This window comes from Podarcis cretensis (genome assembly GCF_951804945.1).
Source record: "Podarcis cretensis genome assembly, chromosome: 16".
In the NCBI taxonomy this organism is placed as follows: domain Eukaryota; kingdom Metazoa; phylum Chordata; class Lepidosauria; order Squamata; family Lacertidae; genus Podarcis; species Podarcis cretensis.
In genome coordinates, this window is record NC_137186.1 from 8,850,186 (window position 1) to 8,868,485 (window position 18,300).

The 18,300-nt window shown below is 49.2% G+C and overlaps 1 protein-coding gene across 1 annotated transcript in view; it reads right to left on the bottom strand.

Moving 5' to 3' along the window:
- The window catches only part of NPR1 (natriuretic peptide receptor 1), a 62,104-nt gene that overhangs the window by 38,429 nt on the left and 5,375 nt on the right, over positions 1-18,300 (bottom strand). The window contains exon 2 of the mRNA XM_079957954.1: positions 81-280. Coding sequence (XP_079814080.1) covers positions 81-280 — 200 coding nt within the window. The remainder of the gene's footprint in view (positions 1-80; positions 281-18,300) is intronic.

Here is an 18,300-nt window from a genome sequence, read left to right on the forward strand (position 1 = left end):
TTTGTTTCAGCTCAAACCACGTGTGGTGGAGAAGGGACCGCCCGCCAGGCTTGGCGTTGACAGCTGCACGGGAGCCTTACCTTGTAGGCCTCGCGGGCAACAGTGTCGTTCCCATCGCCCCGTCGCCAGGGGAGCTGCCGGTCGGGGAATGTGGAGCTCTGCAGGCTCGCCCCAAAGAGGTCGATGTAGAGGAAGGCGTATTCGCCCGCGGCGAGCCCCTCGCGATGCGCGTGGACCATGAGCTCGCGGAAGATGTCGGGAGCGCAGCAGACGAACACGACTGCAAGGCAGAGAAAGGGAGGCTGTGAGAAGGGCGGCCACCACGGTCGCAAAGGCGTCTCAACTCACCGGTGTGGGAAATTTGAAAGGCGGCGCCCCGCTTTGGGATAAGAGAAAGCAAATCACTAACATGTTGGGTTATTTCATTTCGTTTCATTCTTTAAATTTAGTTACCGTGTTTTTCGCTCTATAAGACGCACCAGACCATAAGACGCACCTAGTTTTTGGAGGAGGAAAACAAGAAAAAAAATATTCTGAATCTCAGAAGCCAGAACAACAAGAGGGATCGCTGTGCAGAGAAAGCAGCGATCCCTCTTGCTGTTCTGGCTTCTGGGATAGCTGCGCAGCCTGCATTCACTCCATAAGACGCACACACATTTCCCCTTACTTTTTAGGAGGGGAAAAGTGAGTCTTATAGAGCAAAAAATACAGTATTTCTTTTTTTGATGGCACAGCTCCTGCCCACCTAGCCGTTCGAAAGCATATCAAAGTGCAAGTAGATAAATAGGTACCGCTCCAGCAGGAAGGTAAACGGCGTTTCCGTGCGCTGCTCTGGTTTGCCACAAGCGGCTTAGTCATGCTGGCCACATGACCCGGAAGCTGTACGCCGGCTCCCTCGGCCAGTAAAGCGAGATGAGCACCGCAACCCCAGAGTTGTCCACGACTGGACCTAACGGTCAGGGGTCCCTTTACCTTTACCTTTAAGAATACATCCATAACCCACATGTATGAAATAGAACAGCAATCCTGAAGCCATCTTGACTCTTAATGACCCCAAATATTTCCTCTGCAGAAGGAAATATCTTAGGGAAACCTCTCCCAATGGTTCTTTTCACTTACACATCCTTCAGCTCTTGTCTTAAGGGCATCTTTTGTGTAAGAATAGGGTCGGCCTTAGACCTGGATTCGAGAACTAAAGTATTTAGCATCTCCAAAGAATAGCCCAGGTAATGCAGTGACCATTGTATCTTGACCAACAGGAGACAAACCACACGCTCAAATTTCAGTTGTATTTCACCACCTCTTTCTTTTGTGCTTTCGGATGGCCTTTGGTTAAGGGGCTGGGCAATTTCGAAAAGCCTTAAAAGTTCTCGCACAATTTTGTTAGGGGTCCTCATCTTCTTGCAAGATGTTGGGGACGCCCTCTGTTGTAACAGAAAACTAAAGATCCGCCTTGCTTTTTCTTCTGCAGGTTCCTGCCTCCACTCATTTTCCTGTGACAGAAAACTGATTTAGGGGACACTGAATTCCTTGGTGGAGAGTTGGGCTGTAAAGGTAAAGGTAAAGGTAAAGGTACCCCTGCCCGTACGGGCCAGTCTTGACAGACTCTGGGGTTGTGCGCCCATCTCACTCAAGAGGCCAGGGGCCAGCGCTGTCCAGAGACAATTCCGGGTCACGTGGCCAGCGTGACATCGCTGCTCTGGCCAGAGCCAGAGCCAGAGCCGCACACGGAAACGCCGTTTACCTTCCCGCTGGTAAGCGGTCCCTATTTATCTACTTGCACCCGGAGGTGCTTTCGAACTGCTAGGTTGGCAGGCGCTGGGACCGAGCAGCGGGAGCGCACCCCGCCGCAGGGATTCGAACCGCCGACCTTTCGATCGGCAAGCCCTAGGCGCTGAGGCTTTAACCCACAGCGCCACCTGCGTCCCATTGGGCTGTAAAAGCCAACCCCAAATTTTCCTGTAGCAGTTGCAAGTGCGGATGGAAGCCATTTCAAAGCACGGCCGCGTTCGCACCCTCCAACCTTTTGCCAACGAAAACAAGACTGTTGACATGTGTTCTCTCTCTGCCAGTTGACAGGGCTCGGAGGCGGGCAGAGGGATTTATGGGCTCAGGTCTTGCTCGGTACAGTGTGGTATAGTGGTTAGAGCGTCAGACTAGGACCTGGTGAGGACCAGAGTTCAAATCTCTGCTCGGCCACATAGCTCACTGGGTGTGAGCTTAGGTTGGTCACTTTCAGGGAATGAAATGGAGAAGGGATTAAATAAGGAGGCAAGAAACCATATAGGCCACTTTGAGATCCTTGGAGAAAAAGGTGGGTTCTAAATGCAATAAATCCATCAATCATAGGGGAATCTGGTTGGCTGCTGTAAGAACAGGATGCTCAACAAAAGCAAGGTCTTTTGAGGTTCCTGAAACAAGGAAGGGCCTTCTCCACCCTGATTCACCCAAAGATTTTGCTGCCTCCTCCAGATGGTCCATTCATTTATTCAGTGGGTGATTTTAAACACCTAGAGGTCAGTCGCCCTTATTCTATTTCCCCCCCCCCCGCCTCAAAAATTTTATTAGTTTTCACAATATTATAAACAAACAAACACACAAAACAAACAAACAAAAATCATAGCCTTATTGAAAATTACAGTTATTAACTTTGTTAAGTGACTTCCTCGCTTCCCCTTAGTTGAATTTCATTGCATGTCCTTTTAACGGTTTTCCAAATCCCAATTTTTATGAAATTTAACTTAAACCTTAACATCCTTAGATCTTCACCTTATGGAATTAAACATATTAATTCATCACTTAACATAAATAAAATCCTAAGACTCAAAACAGAGCATGTTCGGCTTCTGAATAAAGTTCACAAACCGGAACACTTACCGTATTTTTCCGTGTATAACACACACACACACACACACGTGTATAAGACGTCCCCTATTTTTTGGGACTCAAAATTAAGAAAATGCACTGTGCGTGTATAAAACCCCCCTTATTTAAAACTTCAAAAATGTAGGAAACAATATAGTCTTATACACTGAAAAATACGGTACTTCCGGGCTTGCAGTGTTTGGGTTCCAAGTTGTTTGAATACCAAGGCGTTTGAGAACCAAGGTACCCCTGTACAAAAAACAGCCTTTTTTCTTCCACCCTCCCTGCTCCCCCTAAAAAATAAATAAGCTGGGCTGCGCACACCCAAGTCAGCAGCCAAATCCTCTCCGCTGGGAGCCATCGGCACTTCTGGGAGGTTGCGAAAGGCGAGTTGGCTGTCTGCATTAAAAAGGTCTTTCCCATTTCTTGATCATTAGCACCAAGGAATCCAGATTCTACTCCTCTTGCCTCCTCCTCGGTGGGGGGGGGGGAGAAGAGAGCAAACTGGAGGAAAAGGAGTACAAATAAGGCATCCGTCAAAAGACCGTCTCTCCCCTTTGCTGATTTGCATTTGGGGCACACAGGTAGGACTAGGACTTGGGAGAGCAGGGTTCGAATCTCCACTCAGCCAGAAAGCGTACTGGGTGTGAGATTGGGCCAATCACCATCTCTTAGCCTAATCTACATCACAGAGTTGTTGTGAGGATGAAATTGAGGAGGACTCTCCATGTACACCACCTTGAAAGATAAAGGTGGTATATAAATGGAATAAATAATAATAATGCGCTAGTCCTCAAGGGAGTCTCCCTGTTGCCTCTCTGCATGAGCAGCATTCCCTCATTTAGCCTCTGAAAAGTATTCTCCTGCACGCCTCTGTAATCAGCTCCAACTGGATTGTTCTGTCATGAAGGCAAGAAAAGAGGGCAAAATTTGGGGTTCTGGAACCCCAGTATCTGGAGCGGGTGGCGCTGTGGGTTAAACCACAGAGCCTAGGGCTTGGCGATCAGAAGGTCGGCAGTTCAAATCCCTGCGACGGGGTGAGCTCCCATTGCTCGGTCCCAGCTCCTGCCAACCTAGCAGTTCGAAAGCACGTCAAAAGTGCAAGTAGATAAATAGGTACCGCTCCAGCGGGAAGGTAAATGGCGTTTCCATGCGCTGCTCTGGTTCGCCAGAAGCGGCTTAGTCATGCTGGCCACATGACCCGGAAGCTGTATGCCGGCTCCCTCGGCCAATAAAGCGAGATGAGCTCTGCAACCCCAGAGTCGGCCACGACTGGACCTAATGGTCAGGGGTCCCTTTACGGAAAACAGATTTGAAAAGCAAATAACTTATTTCTCTTATCTTTCAAGGCTGTATTGCCAAATCCCGGGAGAGCTTTAATATTAATGATTTTGATTGCTGGCATTCAAGGGTTTGGCAGATTGCCCAGCTGGAAAAGATATCTCACAAACTGAAAAGAGCTCAAACACTTTCCCCCCCTTCCAAATATGCCATGATTTTATTTCTTCTACAAAATGTTGAGGCGCATGATCGCTCTGGGCAACCAGTCTATGCAAACCTATAAAGAACCTTTATTCTCAGGAAAGATGGAACTCACAGGTGGGGAAACACTTTTATTTTTTTAGCTATTAATTTTTAAAAGGATCTTTGCAGGAGTTAATCCTTCATTATCCCTTTGGAGCTGTGCTGTGTTTTCGTACTTTTGCACTTCCGGACTGCGAGGCTAAAATGTTCGATTCATGGTTTCTCTTCTGTTTGTTATGCTGGAACTTTTGTGTTGCTGCTGTTAATAATAATAATAATAATAATAATAATAATAATAATAATAATAGACAAGGGATAAATGGGCTGATAAATCACCGGAAGAGAACCGACTGCGGAGTCAATGAACTGCAGGCCGCAACAGAGAGAGAAAAGATTTGGGGAGTTGGCAGTGGGAAACAGATGAGTCTCAGGGAGGGGGCCAGCGACCCACGGAGATGGGTGCTAATATGCACAAGGGAGTCGGGTGAAGTCAGGAACAGGCATGCAAGCAGGGAGCCAGGGCGGGTCAGGAGCTCCGGCAGGATAGCAGGACAGGCTTCAGGCAGAAACTAGCAACCAACAAAGTTGCTCCCGCAACTTGGGACAGGGGCTGGCCGGCTTTTATCTGCGCTGAGGTTCAGGGCGGCCCCGATCCTCAGGTGACTCGCCTCTCCTGGCCTGGAGGCGAGTACTCCTCCTGCGGGAACTTAGTTCCCTCCGCCTCTCTGCCCTGAGCCTCTGCAGCTCAGGAGAGGCTGCAGGGTTACTGGACCCAAAGGCAACCTCAGCTTCCCCTGACGGGGCTGAGAGTGGAGCACCTGCAGGCATTGGGTCCTCCATCACCTCAGGAGCCAGAGCAGACTCAGCTGGCGCCCGCACCTGAGGATCCAGCACAGGTGAGAACCCTTAGGCTCATGCCCCTAGCCCCGGCTCAGCTGGTTCTGGAGGTGAGGTGTTATGTACTGAGTTGAATAGGATCCAAAAGGCAGTAATCTGATTGGTCCTAGAACAATAGGATTCAGAATGCAGCAGTCTGATTGGTCCTAGAACAATGCAGCAGTATGATTGGTCCACAGAAGCCACCCAATCCAGCTCCAGGTGGAAGTGAATCCGCAACCTGATTGGCCTACAGGAGAATCCCAGAATTAGCCAATCACGTGCAGCCCATTGTGTAAATAATGTATATAAAGCAGATATTGTAGGGAACTTTCATTCCTCACTACTATGAGCTGAATAAAGAACATGAAATCCACACTCGACTTCGAGTATATTTCACTGGGAATCCTTTGCAGGTTGGGATTCCTCAGGTTCAGCCTCCGAATCCGAATCCCAGGCCATCACACCTTCTCCCTTTGGGATGGGGCCCAGGATAAAGGCACCTAAGGATGGAGGCCAGTCCTGGTCACTGAACCGCACTCTGAAAAAAACGCTCTGTCCGACCAGGATCAGGAAACGGCGACTCAGCAAAACAGGAAAACGCTGGCTCAGGGGGGCCAAGCTTGCGGCGGTCACCCCTCCCCGTGGACAGAACGCGCCCCTTGACCTCGGCAGCCGGTGGAAGGGGGGGAGTTCGGGCGGGAAGGACGCTCAGCAGGAAAATAACAGGATGTCTCTTGGCCGGGGGCCCAAGAGAGGGTGAAAATTAGTGAAAGGAGCCCAGGCTAAGCCCCGGACACCCTGCCCTTCGCCACCACTGCTTCCGCCTTCAGTTGGGCACAGAAAGTCCTGCCACCTATTTTCTCCCAGTTGGGAAAGGGCTCCTGTGCCCTGGCTTATTCTTGCGAGTCGGGCCACAGGTCCACCTCGCATAGTGCTGCCTACTCAGGCTGGCAGCAGCTTTCTCTTTCCGTATCGTAGAATCACAGAATGGAAGGCGTGTACTTTTGTAAACCGATAAAATCTTTAATAAAAATAATAAGAGTTGGAAGGCACCACAAGGGTCATCTAGCACAGGGATCAGCAAACTTTTTCAGCAGGGGGCCGGTCCACTGTCCCTCAGACTTTGTGGGGGGCCGGACTATATTTTTTTTTGGGGGGGGGGGAGGGAAATGAATGAATTCCTATGCCCCACAAATAACCCGGAGATGCATTTTGAATAAAAGGACACATTCTACTCGTGTAAAAACACACCGATTCCCGGATGGTCCGTGGGCCGGATCTGGCCCCCAGGTCTTAGTTTGCCCACCCATGGTCTAGTCCAGGAATTTTTTGCCCAACGTGGGGTTTGAGTTATAGCATAGAACACAACTGCTTTATAATATAATCACGAGTCATCTAGAAAGGATAAAACGACGCAGCTACACAAGAACACGACTCATTCCCAAAATAAAATTATAAACGAGCCTCTTACATAAGTACCTTAAGCATGCTTACAATGAGAGGTGTGAGCTTGCAATATCTATTGATGCTCTCGTTTCCAAAAGATATCTCTCCACATTCTGCAAATAAAAAATATATTTATATTGATACTATACTATGCTGCACTGAAATGTCTAAATGTTTCTGTGATTGTCCTTGAATCTTCCCAGCCTTTCTTGCCACACCCTTTGAGAAGCACTGCTCTAACCCCGACACCATGTTGGCTGTAAAAAAGAACATTTTTGTTGAAATGCAATCATGTGGGAGGATGGGGCACACCTGGGCATCAGAGGAGCCTCGGTACTTAGTATTTTTGGTCCGAATCTCTGTTCTCAGCAGTGACTCAGCCCAGATCAATAACACATACAGAGAAACAACAGGGAAGCCCCTCCCCCCCTAAGGCGAGTCAATCTGACGCACCTCTGCTTGAAGAATCCAGTCACACCCAAATGCAATATTGGAGAGTGTTATGAGAATTATAAGGACTAAGATATAAAATATAAACCATGTGTCTGAAATAGTATAGGAGAACAATCGTGAAGCCATTTTGACTCTCCCAAATTGATCTCAAATATTTCTCTGCAAGGGCGAAGGAAATGTGTCTTTGCTCACAAATCCTGTCTTAAGGGCATATCTGTGTATGAATAGGGTGAGCCTGTGACCTGGATTCAGGAACTGAGTATTTACCATCACAAAAGAATAGCCAGACTGCCCAAGTACAGTGGTACCTTGGGTTACATATGCTTCAGGTAACAGACTCTGCTAACCCAGAAATAGTGCTTCAGGTTAAGTACTTTGCTTCAGGATGAGAACAGAAATTGTGCTCCAGCAGCGCGGCAGCAGCGGGAGGCCCCATTAGCTAAAGTGGTGCTTCAGGTTAAGAACAGTTTCAGGTTAAGTACGGACCTCTGGAACGAATTAAGTACTTAACCAGAGGTACCACTGTAGTATAATCAGTGACCATTATCAGGTACCCTGGCAGACAGGTTTTCTGCTGTAGACCACCTGTTCTGTGATGTATATATGATGTATTGGGGAGGTGGTCTTGAGCTTGTTGTTGTTGTTGTTTAGTCGTTTAGTCGTGTCCGACTCTTCGTGACCCCATGGACCAGAGAACGCCAGGCACTCCTGTCCTCCACTGCCCCCCGCAGCTTGGTCAGACTCATGCTGGTAACCTCGAAAACACTATCCAACCATCTCGTCCTCTGTCGCCCCCTTCTCCTTGTGCCCTCCATCTTTCCCAACATCAGGGTCTTCTCCAGGGAGTCTTCTCTTCTCATGAGGTGGCCAAAGTACTGGAGCCTCAGCTTCACAATCTGTCCTTCCAGTGAGCACTCAGGGCTGATTTCCTTCAGAATGGAGAGGTTTGATCTTCTTGCAGTCCATGGGACTCTCAAGAATCTCCTCCAGCACCATAATTCAAAAGCATCAATTCTTCGGCCTTCTTTATGGTCCAGCTCTCACTTCCATACATCACTACTGGGAAAACCATAGCTTTAACTATACGGACCTTTGTTGGCAAGGTGATGTCTCTACTTCTCAAGAGGGTGGATAATTTCAAATGTCTATATAAGGGCTTGCACACCATTGTTCTGGGTTCTCCTCCTGAGTGAGGACCCTGTTGCAACAGATCAATAAAGATCAGGATTACTAGCCACTTGGCTTCTCAATATTCTCTGCTTGGCCTCTGTTATTTTCCCCTCCCGATAGAGAACCTACATAAGGACTCTATACAGGCTCTTGGGTACCCCGTAAGGGAAAAGGAGCAGTTTTTTCTTATAACAGAGAGAATAAATCATGCTACACTTTTCAGGCTGCATCTGGGATTTGCTATGCCTGGCTGTGGGCACCACATCGAATCGGAGAGTTGGAAGGGGCACCCCAGGGGTCATCTAGCCAGACCCCATGCAGTGCAGGACTCTAAGGAGGGCACTAGCAAACGGCTCAGAGGGGAAGTCCCCAGTGCTCAGTAGCCAGGAGAATCGAAGGTTTTAAAGAGAGACATGATGCCTTCAAGTATCTTATGTCTTGCACAGGCTTGTCTCTTGTTGCTCCAGTGACTTGCACCATCCAAACATCATTCCACTTTAGCAATTGATGAAATAATACCAATTGTTCCACTTTACTGGGGTGCATTCAGACACGGGGGGATATTCACAATAATAATTTAGTATTTATACCTGCCCATCTGGCTGGGTTTCCCCAGCCACTCTGGGCGGCTTCCAACAAAAGATTAAAAATACATTAAAAACTCTCCTAAACAGGGCTGTCTTCAGATGTCTTCTAAAAGTCTGGTAGTTGTTGTTTTCTTTGACATCTGGTGGGAGGGTGTTCCACAGGGCGGGCACCACTACCGAGAAGGCCCTCTGCCTGGTTCCCTGTAACCTCACTTCTTGCAGCGAGGGAACTGCCAGAAGGCCCTCGGAACTGGACCTCAGTGTCTGGGCAGAACAATGGGGGTGGAGATGCTCCTTCAGGTATACTGGGCTGAGGCCCTTTAGGGCTTTAAAGGTCAGCACTTACACTTTGAATTGTGCCTGGAAACATCCTGGGAGCCAATGTAGGCCTTTCAGGACCGGTGTTATGTGGTCTCGGCAGCCACTCCCAGTCACCAGTTTAGCTGCCGCATTCTGGATTAGTTGCAGTTTCCGGGTCACCTTCAAAGGTAGCCCCACATAGAGCACATTGTGGTAGTCCAAGCGGGAGATAACCAGAGCATGCACCACTCTGGCAAGACAGTATGTGGGCAGGTAGGGTCTCAGCCTGCGCACCAGATGGAGCTGGTAGACAACCGCCCTGGACACAGAATTGACTTGCGCCTCCATGGACAGCTGTGAGTGCAGAATGACTCCCAGGCTGCGCACCTGGTCCTTCAGGGGCACAGTTACCCCATTCAGGACCAGGGAGTCCTCCACACCTGCTTCCCCCCTATCCCCCAATAACAGTACTTCTGTCTTGTCAGGATTCAACCTCAATCTGTTAGCCGCCATCCATCCATATTCAGATGTGGGGGATATCGCTAGTGTGTCCCCTCCCATTTTCTGCTGTTTGTTTCAAACAACAACAACAACAACAACAACAACAACACGTCCTTCTGGCCTCCAGATATGTGGGGAAACAGAACAATGGCAGAGTAAAACAGCTGGTGGAAGACAGCCGTCCACAATATGTTTTCAGAGAGGAGGGATGCCCCCCCCCCCGGCACTGAACTTTAGCCCAGGGATAGGTGCTGCAGTTTGCAAGCAAAGGTCTATTTATATCCGGGGTGGAGTGGAGAGCTTTGGTTCTTCTTCTGGTTAAAGATAAGCTTTAGAAGAAGCCTGGAGCGTCCTTCACAAGGTTATCAGCTGTTCAAAACGGAGATATTGAACCCGAGACCTTCTGCACGCAAAGCAGGTGATGTGCCGTCAAGTTCCATCCCTTGGTAGGCCACAGGTGTCCGATGGCACGAGATGCTGCCTGGGATGCTGAAGAGACCCTGCCGGTCAAAGCTGGTCATATGAGGCTAGTTCAGAAGTGGGGACCTGTGCTTCTGTAGACGATGGTCACCTGTTAGTTCTTGGGACTAATAGAGGCCGCCTTATTCCGAGTCAGGCCTTTGGTCCATCCATCTCAGGGGTCAGAAACCTTTTTCAGCAGGGGGCCAGTCCACTGTCCCTCAGACCTTGTGGGGGGCCGAACTATACGGGGGGGGGGGGAATGAACGAATTCCTATGCCCCACAAATAACCCAAAGATGCATTTTAAATAAAAGCACACATTGTATTCATGTAAAAACACCAGGCAGGCCCCACAAATAACCCAGAGGTGCATTTTTAATAAAAGGACACATTCCACTCATGTAAAAACACGCTGATTCCCGGACTGTCCGCGGGCCGGATTTAGAAGGCAATTGGGCCGGATCCGGCCCCCGGGCCTTAGTTTGCCTACCCATGATCCAGCTCAATAGTGCACACACTGAGTGGCAGCAACTGTCCAGGGCAGGCTTCCTCAACCTCGGCCCTCCAGATGTTTTTGGCCTACAACTCCCATGATCCCTAGCTAGCAGGACCAGTGGTCAGGGATGATGGGAATTGTAGTCTCAAAACATCTGGAGGGCCGAGGTTAAGGAAGCCTGGCCCAGGGTTTCATACAGGACATTCCCAGCTCTGCCTGGGGATCGAACCCGGGACCTTCTGCACTCAAAGCACGTGCTCCTTCACTGAGCTACGGCTCATCTCCGATCTAAGGAACAGGAAGGCCTCGTGAGCCCTTCCTGGCAGTGCCAGCCAACCGTTTTATTGCCGTTCCGGAGGCACTGGCTCTATGTTTCTCTCGGCGGTGAGAAACTCCGGGGAACATTCCTGACGGAACGCAGAGCAGCCCCAGAAATAGCAGCCGCCCTAGACAACAACAAAGACCTACACCAGGCTGAGAAAACAATCTCGAGCAAAAAGGGGGGGGGGAGGCCAAACAAGCCCCTCTGGGATCCCAGCCATTTTGGGTCGCATCCACACAGTGCATTCCTTGAACGCGGCTTCCCCCCAAAAAAATCCTGGGTACCTTGCCACAGAGCTACAGTTCCCAGCATCCTTATACTACGGTTCCCAGGATCCAGGAGAGTGGAAACGTGTGCTTTTAAATGTGCATTACGTGTTTGGTGTGGACGTGTCCTTTGTTGCAGGGGACCATTCCAAAACAGAAAGGGTCACCCCAAAGGTGAAAAGTCCAGGTCATATCCACACATGGATATAGGCAGGGGGGCAGCTGCTCCCCCCGCCAAATCAAGTAAAATAAAAACACTTAACTATAAGGATGAATATTTGAAATATTTGAAATGGAAATGAGGTCACTTGGAAGATGCTGTGGCAAATTCTAGCAACCCAACCTGCAACCCAACTGAGCGATAGGCTCAGTTTCCTGAATAAAAGGGAAGTTTTTAAGCCACTGAGAAGTCTTCTCGCCCTTTGTGTTGGCTGGGGCCAATCAGAATGGAAGGAGGGGAGTCGGCCACTGAGGATGGTCACTCCCGGGGTTACTCTGGAGAAGGTGCGTGGGAAAAACACAGGAGGAGTTTGTTCTGCACGCTCCAAAGCTATGTGTTGTCAGGACCAGGTTAGCAATAACTCGCACAGTGCCAGGGAAGTTCTCTTATTCAAAGAAACAAAGCGGCTCTGGAGGCCAGGCCTAATGAGCACAGCAGCTCTTCCCGGTAGAGTTGCGAGGACTGTAGGTCTCCACCTTTCCACAGCTCCCTAAGTCTCCTTCTCCTCCAGTTCCTTCCCAAGCAATCTGAGGCTCAAATGCCTTGTCTGCCTGTACTCGGCCCTCTTCAGACCTCTCCTGGTCCTGGGAGACCAGGGGGCAGGAGGAGAGCTGCCCATCAGAGTGGGAGACCTACTGGATTCTTCGGCAGCCTGCCTCATCTCGGCCTCTTGGCCCCCTCCTCTCCAGCCTCTGCTTCTGCCTCCGATTCTGTACTGCTCTCTGCCACAGACTCTCCCTGCTCACTAAAGCCTGTTGCCTCTTCAGATTCCAACACCTCCTCCTCCTGGTCTTCTCCCTTTTCTCCCTCTAACCACTCCTTGTCATCCCACCACCACTCCCCTGGCTCTGAGCACTGAGATATCACTTTGACTCTCCCGGCTTCCAAAAATCCTGGGAGCTTTAGTTTGCTAAGGATGCTCAAACATTGGTAGCAATGAACTGGAAAGGTGGAAATGTTCCAACCCTCTCGGATTAGCAATGTAAATTACAGGAATATGCAGAAATGGCGCAATTGACTAACAGTTTGAGAGGTAATACAAGACAAGTGTTTGTTCAAAAATGGGATAAATATAAGAGATATCTACGAAACTGTAACAGTGGTATAATGTCTATGGCAGCATTCGACCGACCCTCGTCTAAAGAAACCCATAAGAAACAAGACAAAAGGTACGAATTGTTGTAAGAATGTATTAGAAAATATAGAAAGAGTCAGCTCATAATGATAGGTATATTCATCATCAGAAAAAGGGTATGCACTGGGAAATGATAGGAAGTCTATTCTCATTTATTTTAATTGATGCTAGTAAAAAGATAAGGATGAAAAAGAGACAGCATATATCTTTTGTAAACATATAGAAGACTATTTGTATATGGTTTTTGTTTATACGGTTCTGTTTATATTTTTGTTCATTCAAGAATGTGTACATTATCTATGTTATATACGAATTTCAATAAAGTATTTCTTTAAAAAAAAGGAGAGGGGGGGGAGAGAGTTGTCGGGAGACGCTGTCTCCCCTCGCAAACCTACCAAAGTTTTACAGCCAATCCCCTGCTTCCCAGGGAACTCTGTACATGGTAGAGGTCTCAGGTCTGACAAATTTGAATGGTCTGCACCCCTGCGGCTGGGAGATCCTGTTGTCTTGCTTTTTCCGGCCACATTAGCTTCTCCATCCATTTGCAACTTAACAAGGAGGCACAGAAGGAAAACCAGAACCAGGCTTCTTATTGCAAATTGCAACAACCACCGATCTGAGTATCAGGAAGACCCGGCTTACGTTCTCTGCTCTGGCTCTTGTGTGAGAGACAGCCCTTTGTTTGAAGGCAGCTGCCATGCCCCCTCTTAAATCTTCTCTTTGGCAGGCTAAACATACCCAGTTCTTTTCAAAAAAAATGTCACACACATACAAAACCTGCTGGATCTAGCCCTGCGTCCTGTTCTCACAGTGGCCGACCAGATGCACCCCACTAGCAGGAATTAACTGCAAGCGTAAATGTGTATCTGGTATAGCCATTCTTTGCAGGACAGCAGGCGTTTCCAGACAACCTCTTTATGCAGCAATCGCCTTCATTTCTGAGCAGGGTGATGTGATGAGCTCAGCTGTCAGAGGAGGTTTCATTCCGATTTGTTGGCAGGGAGGTGAGGTGAGGTTGCCTCAAAGCAAGTTTATATCCCACACTTCCTAGCGCAGCTTCCCCATCTCTCCCCTTATGGCAAAAAGTCCAATAACTTAAGAGGAAGAATCTCTGCGGCGCAAGACCTCCCAATCAACTGCGAATAAGAGGCATTGTGACAGGAACAGTGTTAGAAACTCATATTTATAAGCTAGGCACCAAAGGCTCCCATTTTGGGGCAAGGCGGTTCTCGCTTTGACTACTGCAATGCGCTCTATGTGGGGCTACCTTTGAAGGTGACCCGGAAACTACAACTAATCCAGAATGTGGCAGCCAATAAAGCGAGATGAGTGCCGCAACCCCAGAGTCAGCCACAACTGGACCTAACGGTCAGGGGTCCCTTTACCTTTACCTTTAGGTCCCGTCACGGACGACTCTGGGGTTGTGCACTCATCTCGCTTTACTGGCTGAGGGCGCTGGCATTTGTCCACAGACAGTTTTTCTGGGTCATGTGGCCAGCATGACTAAGCTGCTTCTGGCAAACCAGAGCAGCGCATGGAAACGCTGTTTACCTTCCTGTTTACCTTCCCCCCATCCTCACATGGCCCCCAGGAAGTTACTCAGAATGGGGTGTGGCCCATCGTCTGGAGACAGAGAGGAAAGTTTCTCTGTCACTGTTTCTGAGCCTCCTAACATCACCTCTGCTCCCAAGGCAGGCAAAGGGCACCTGCCTTCTTAAAGGTAAAGGTAAAGGGACCCCTGACCGTTAGGTCCAGTCGTGACCGACTCTGGGGTTACAGCGCTCATCTCGCTTTACTGGCCGAGGGAGCCAGTGTACAGCTTCCAGGTCATGTGGCCAGCATGACTAAGCCGCTTCTGGCGAACCAGAGCAGGGCACGGAAACACCGTTTACCTTCCCGCCAGAGCGGTACCTATTTATCTACTTGCACTTGGACGTGCTTTCGAACTGCTAGGTTGGCAGGAGCCGGGACCGAGCAACGGGAGCTCACCCCATCGCGGGGATTCGAACCGCCGACCTTCTGATCGGCTGATCGGCAAGCCCTAGGCTCTGTGGTTTAGACCACAGCGCCACCCGCGTCCCTTTGACTACCAACCTAGATGACTTTAAAAGAGCTGTAGGTAAATTCATGACGGCTGAGCTCTATGGATGGCTGCTAGCCAGGCCGGCTGTGCTCTGCCTCTGCAGTTGGGGGCAATAACGCTTCTGAATACCATTTGCTGGAAAAGGCCAGAGGGGAGAGTGTTCCTGTGTTCGAGTTCTGCTTGTGGGTTCCCATTGGGGCACCTGGTTGGCCACTGTGATGAGAGGACACTGAACTGGATGGGCCATTGGCCTGATCCAGCAGCCTCTTCTTATGTCCTGGATTTAGAATCATAAAATTGTTGAGGGACCCCTGAGCGTCATCAAGTCCAACCCGCAGCAGTGCAGGAATCTTTGGCTCGAACCCACGACCATGGAAATAGGAGTCTTATGCTCTGCTAACTGAGCTATGCCAGGATTGGAGGGGGAAAGGGCGTGGGATATACCGTATTTTTCACTCCATAAAACACACTTTCCCCCTCCTAAAAAGTAAGGGGAAATGTGTGTTCGTCTTATGGAGAGAATGCAGGTGGGAGGCTCTGCTCAGCGCTCCCTTTAAAGAGCCCCGTGGTGCGTGTGTTTGGCTCTTGGGAGCTGCCCTTCTCCCTCCTCGGGGAAAACCCTCCAAGAGCTGTACACATACTCTGCATGCTCTTTAAAGGGAGTGCAGCTCTTGGGGGAGCCTTCATCCCGCTGTCCGGAAGAGGCTGCGCGCGGCTATCCCAGAAGCCAGAACAGCAAGAGGCTATCCCAGAAGCCAGATCTGGGATTCAGAATATTTTTTTTCTTGTTTCCCCCTCCAAAAACTAGGTGCATCTTATAGATCTGGTGCGTCTTATAGAGCGAAAAATACAGTAAATGCAAAGGTACCAGGGTAAATGAAGCCAACGCACCCCCAATCTGGGAGAGGAGGAAGAAGTCAGACAGCCAGAGCCAAGCACAGGGTCAGGTTTACTCCCTGCACAGCTCTCCTGCCTTGGCCAGAATCACTGACCCTCCTGCTATGGGGCAGCCCCGCTCCACCCGCCACCTTTGACAGGAAAAGTAAGATAGCAGAGCCAAGCTCTTCCGCGAACAAGGCCCCTTTCGAAACCCCAAACGCCTTCCAAAACCCACACCCCGCTGCGGAGACGTCCCTGTTCCTCTCCCAGCTGTTATCAGGCGTGCTGCGGTTAACACCCATCTGAGGTCGGGACCCCGTTGCTATTAAAACTCCGCTCTGGCAACCAGGGCAGGCGGACGGCAGGGGCGAGGGGGGTGGAAAGAGCCTCTTCCCCCACGGTTCTCGAAATCTGCCAACCTTTTTAAAAAAATTAACTTTCACCCATGGCAGGGACCATCAGTCATGCGATTCAGCGCAACGCCCCAAGGTCTTAAAAGTTGAGGCACAGCCCTTTAGCGAACGCCCACCGTGGCTTTGGGACGGGAGGCTAAGAAGCAGGTCTCCAGAACATGTGCAGAGTGCTCGTTTGGGGCCGGGTTGCAGAGGTGCTTTGCAGGCAGCGCTCTAGCACTCCAGTTTTTATTTAATTTTTTAGCTCGAAAAGCCCAGCGCGTCCCTTTGGATCAATAGAACATAGCCAGCTGCGGATTATAGGGGCAGAAAAAAAAGTTTAAAGTTTTTAATGTATGTGTAACAACGGTAGCTTGGATTCTTCATGCGCAGAAATGGAAGGAGGAAGTCGCCACTAAAGAAGGACGGATAAGCAAGATAATGGGCTATGCGGAATTAGCAAAATCAACAGCAAAATTAAGAGACTCCATTGATGAGTGTTTTGTGGAAGAATGGATGTTTTCCTCCACCAGACTGCTAAGATACTACAGCACGATGAATTTGCGAGAAGGGTTTGAACAACGAGCAACAGAAGCCACTAGATTATAGAATGGCGGTTATGATTTAATAGTCTTTTACAGGGTTCAGCAGCACAGGGAAAACAACAGCTCCATGGAAAGCGGGGTGGGAAGTCAACAAAAATAAAAGAAAAAATGCAGTTGTGTATTGGATCATTTAAAACGTTGAAATTTAATAAAATACAATGGGGGGAGGGAATATATACAAAGAACATAGCCAGCTGCCTTATATTGAGTCAGACCCATGGTCTATCTAGTTCAGTATTGCCTGCACTGGCCGCCAGCAGCTCTCTGGGGTTTCAGGCAAAGAGTCTGCCTCTCAGGCAAAGAGTCTTATCACCCACCTACTTAAGTAAGATTCTAGTCCTCATGGTGTTGGATAAAAAGACTGCTTTCAAGAGCAACGTAGGGAGCTGTCTTCCAGAAGTCAGATCTAAGCAAATACAGTGGTACCTCGGGTTACATACGCTTCAGGTTACATACGCTTCAAGTTACAGACTTCGCTAACCCAGAATTAGTGCTTCAGTTTAAGAACTTTGCTTCAGGATGAGAACAGAAATCGTGCTCCGGCGGTGTGGCAGCAGCAGGAGGCCCCATTAGCTAAAGTGGTGTCTCAGGTTAAGAACAGTTTCAGGTTAAGTACGGACCTCCGGAACGAATTAAGTACTTAACCCAAGGTACCACTGTATACACTGGCAGGCAAGTGAGTCTTTGCAGTTTCAAGTGCAGAAGTTGGGGGCTGAACCCAGGACCTTTGGCAGGTATCTAGGGCCTCTGGCGCTGAGCCACACAAACCGACTGGACATATCTAAATATAAATGCATCTCTAAGCAGCTTGCACGACCCCTTTCTCTGCCCTCTTCTTACAACCAAAGGATAATTTTTTTAAAAAGCAACAGGTTACCATCAAGCATAGCGGTGACGTCCCTGAGCTATGAGCCAGAAAACTTCCTGGTTCAAATATGACTTTGGCTGCAACTTCACTCATGCAGCCCTGTTTAGCTGCCCACCCCCCTTGCTGCAAAATGGGGAGGAAACGGGACAGCGTTGGCCTACCTTCCAGGGTCGTTGGAAAGGAGTGCAGAGCACGTATACACAAAACATTCCACGGGGCTGCAGCAAAGTGGATTTTATGGCCTCTCCCCCATCCCTACGGCAGGGATAAATAAGAACAAGGACCTGCTTTTCAGGGTTCTTGCACAACAACAACAACAAAAACAACAACAACAACAACAACAAAAACAACAACAATTTATTATTTCTACCCTGCCCATCTGGCTGGGTTTTGTCAGCCATTACCGAAAACAGACATGAACCACGGTATAAGTGCGGTTTAAGTGTATTATTTGGGTGAGAGTGTGTTTGTTTTGCAGTGAAATACCTCAATCTCTCCTACTTCAACTCACGGGCTGCAATGCTCTTCCTCCCATGTGAAGATAAACTTGTTAACACGCACGGTTTGCTGTTTTTCGGCATGTACGAACTTACAAAAACACCTTGTCCTTGGACCGGCAACTGAGCTAAACACACAGTGAGCCGTGAGCTGTTCCCTCACCCCGGACCCAAAATACTCTCACCTATTTATTCTACTGCTCGACACTCCCATGCAGAAACGCATACACACGAGGTCAGAGCAAAGCCGGCCCTCCACTCTGCAGGCTGTGTGCTCCTGGACCTGTGCGTCCAGCTGCTTAACAGGAAAGGAAGGTCCAGACCCATCTCAAAAGGAAAAGCGAGGCTTCA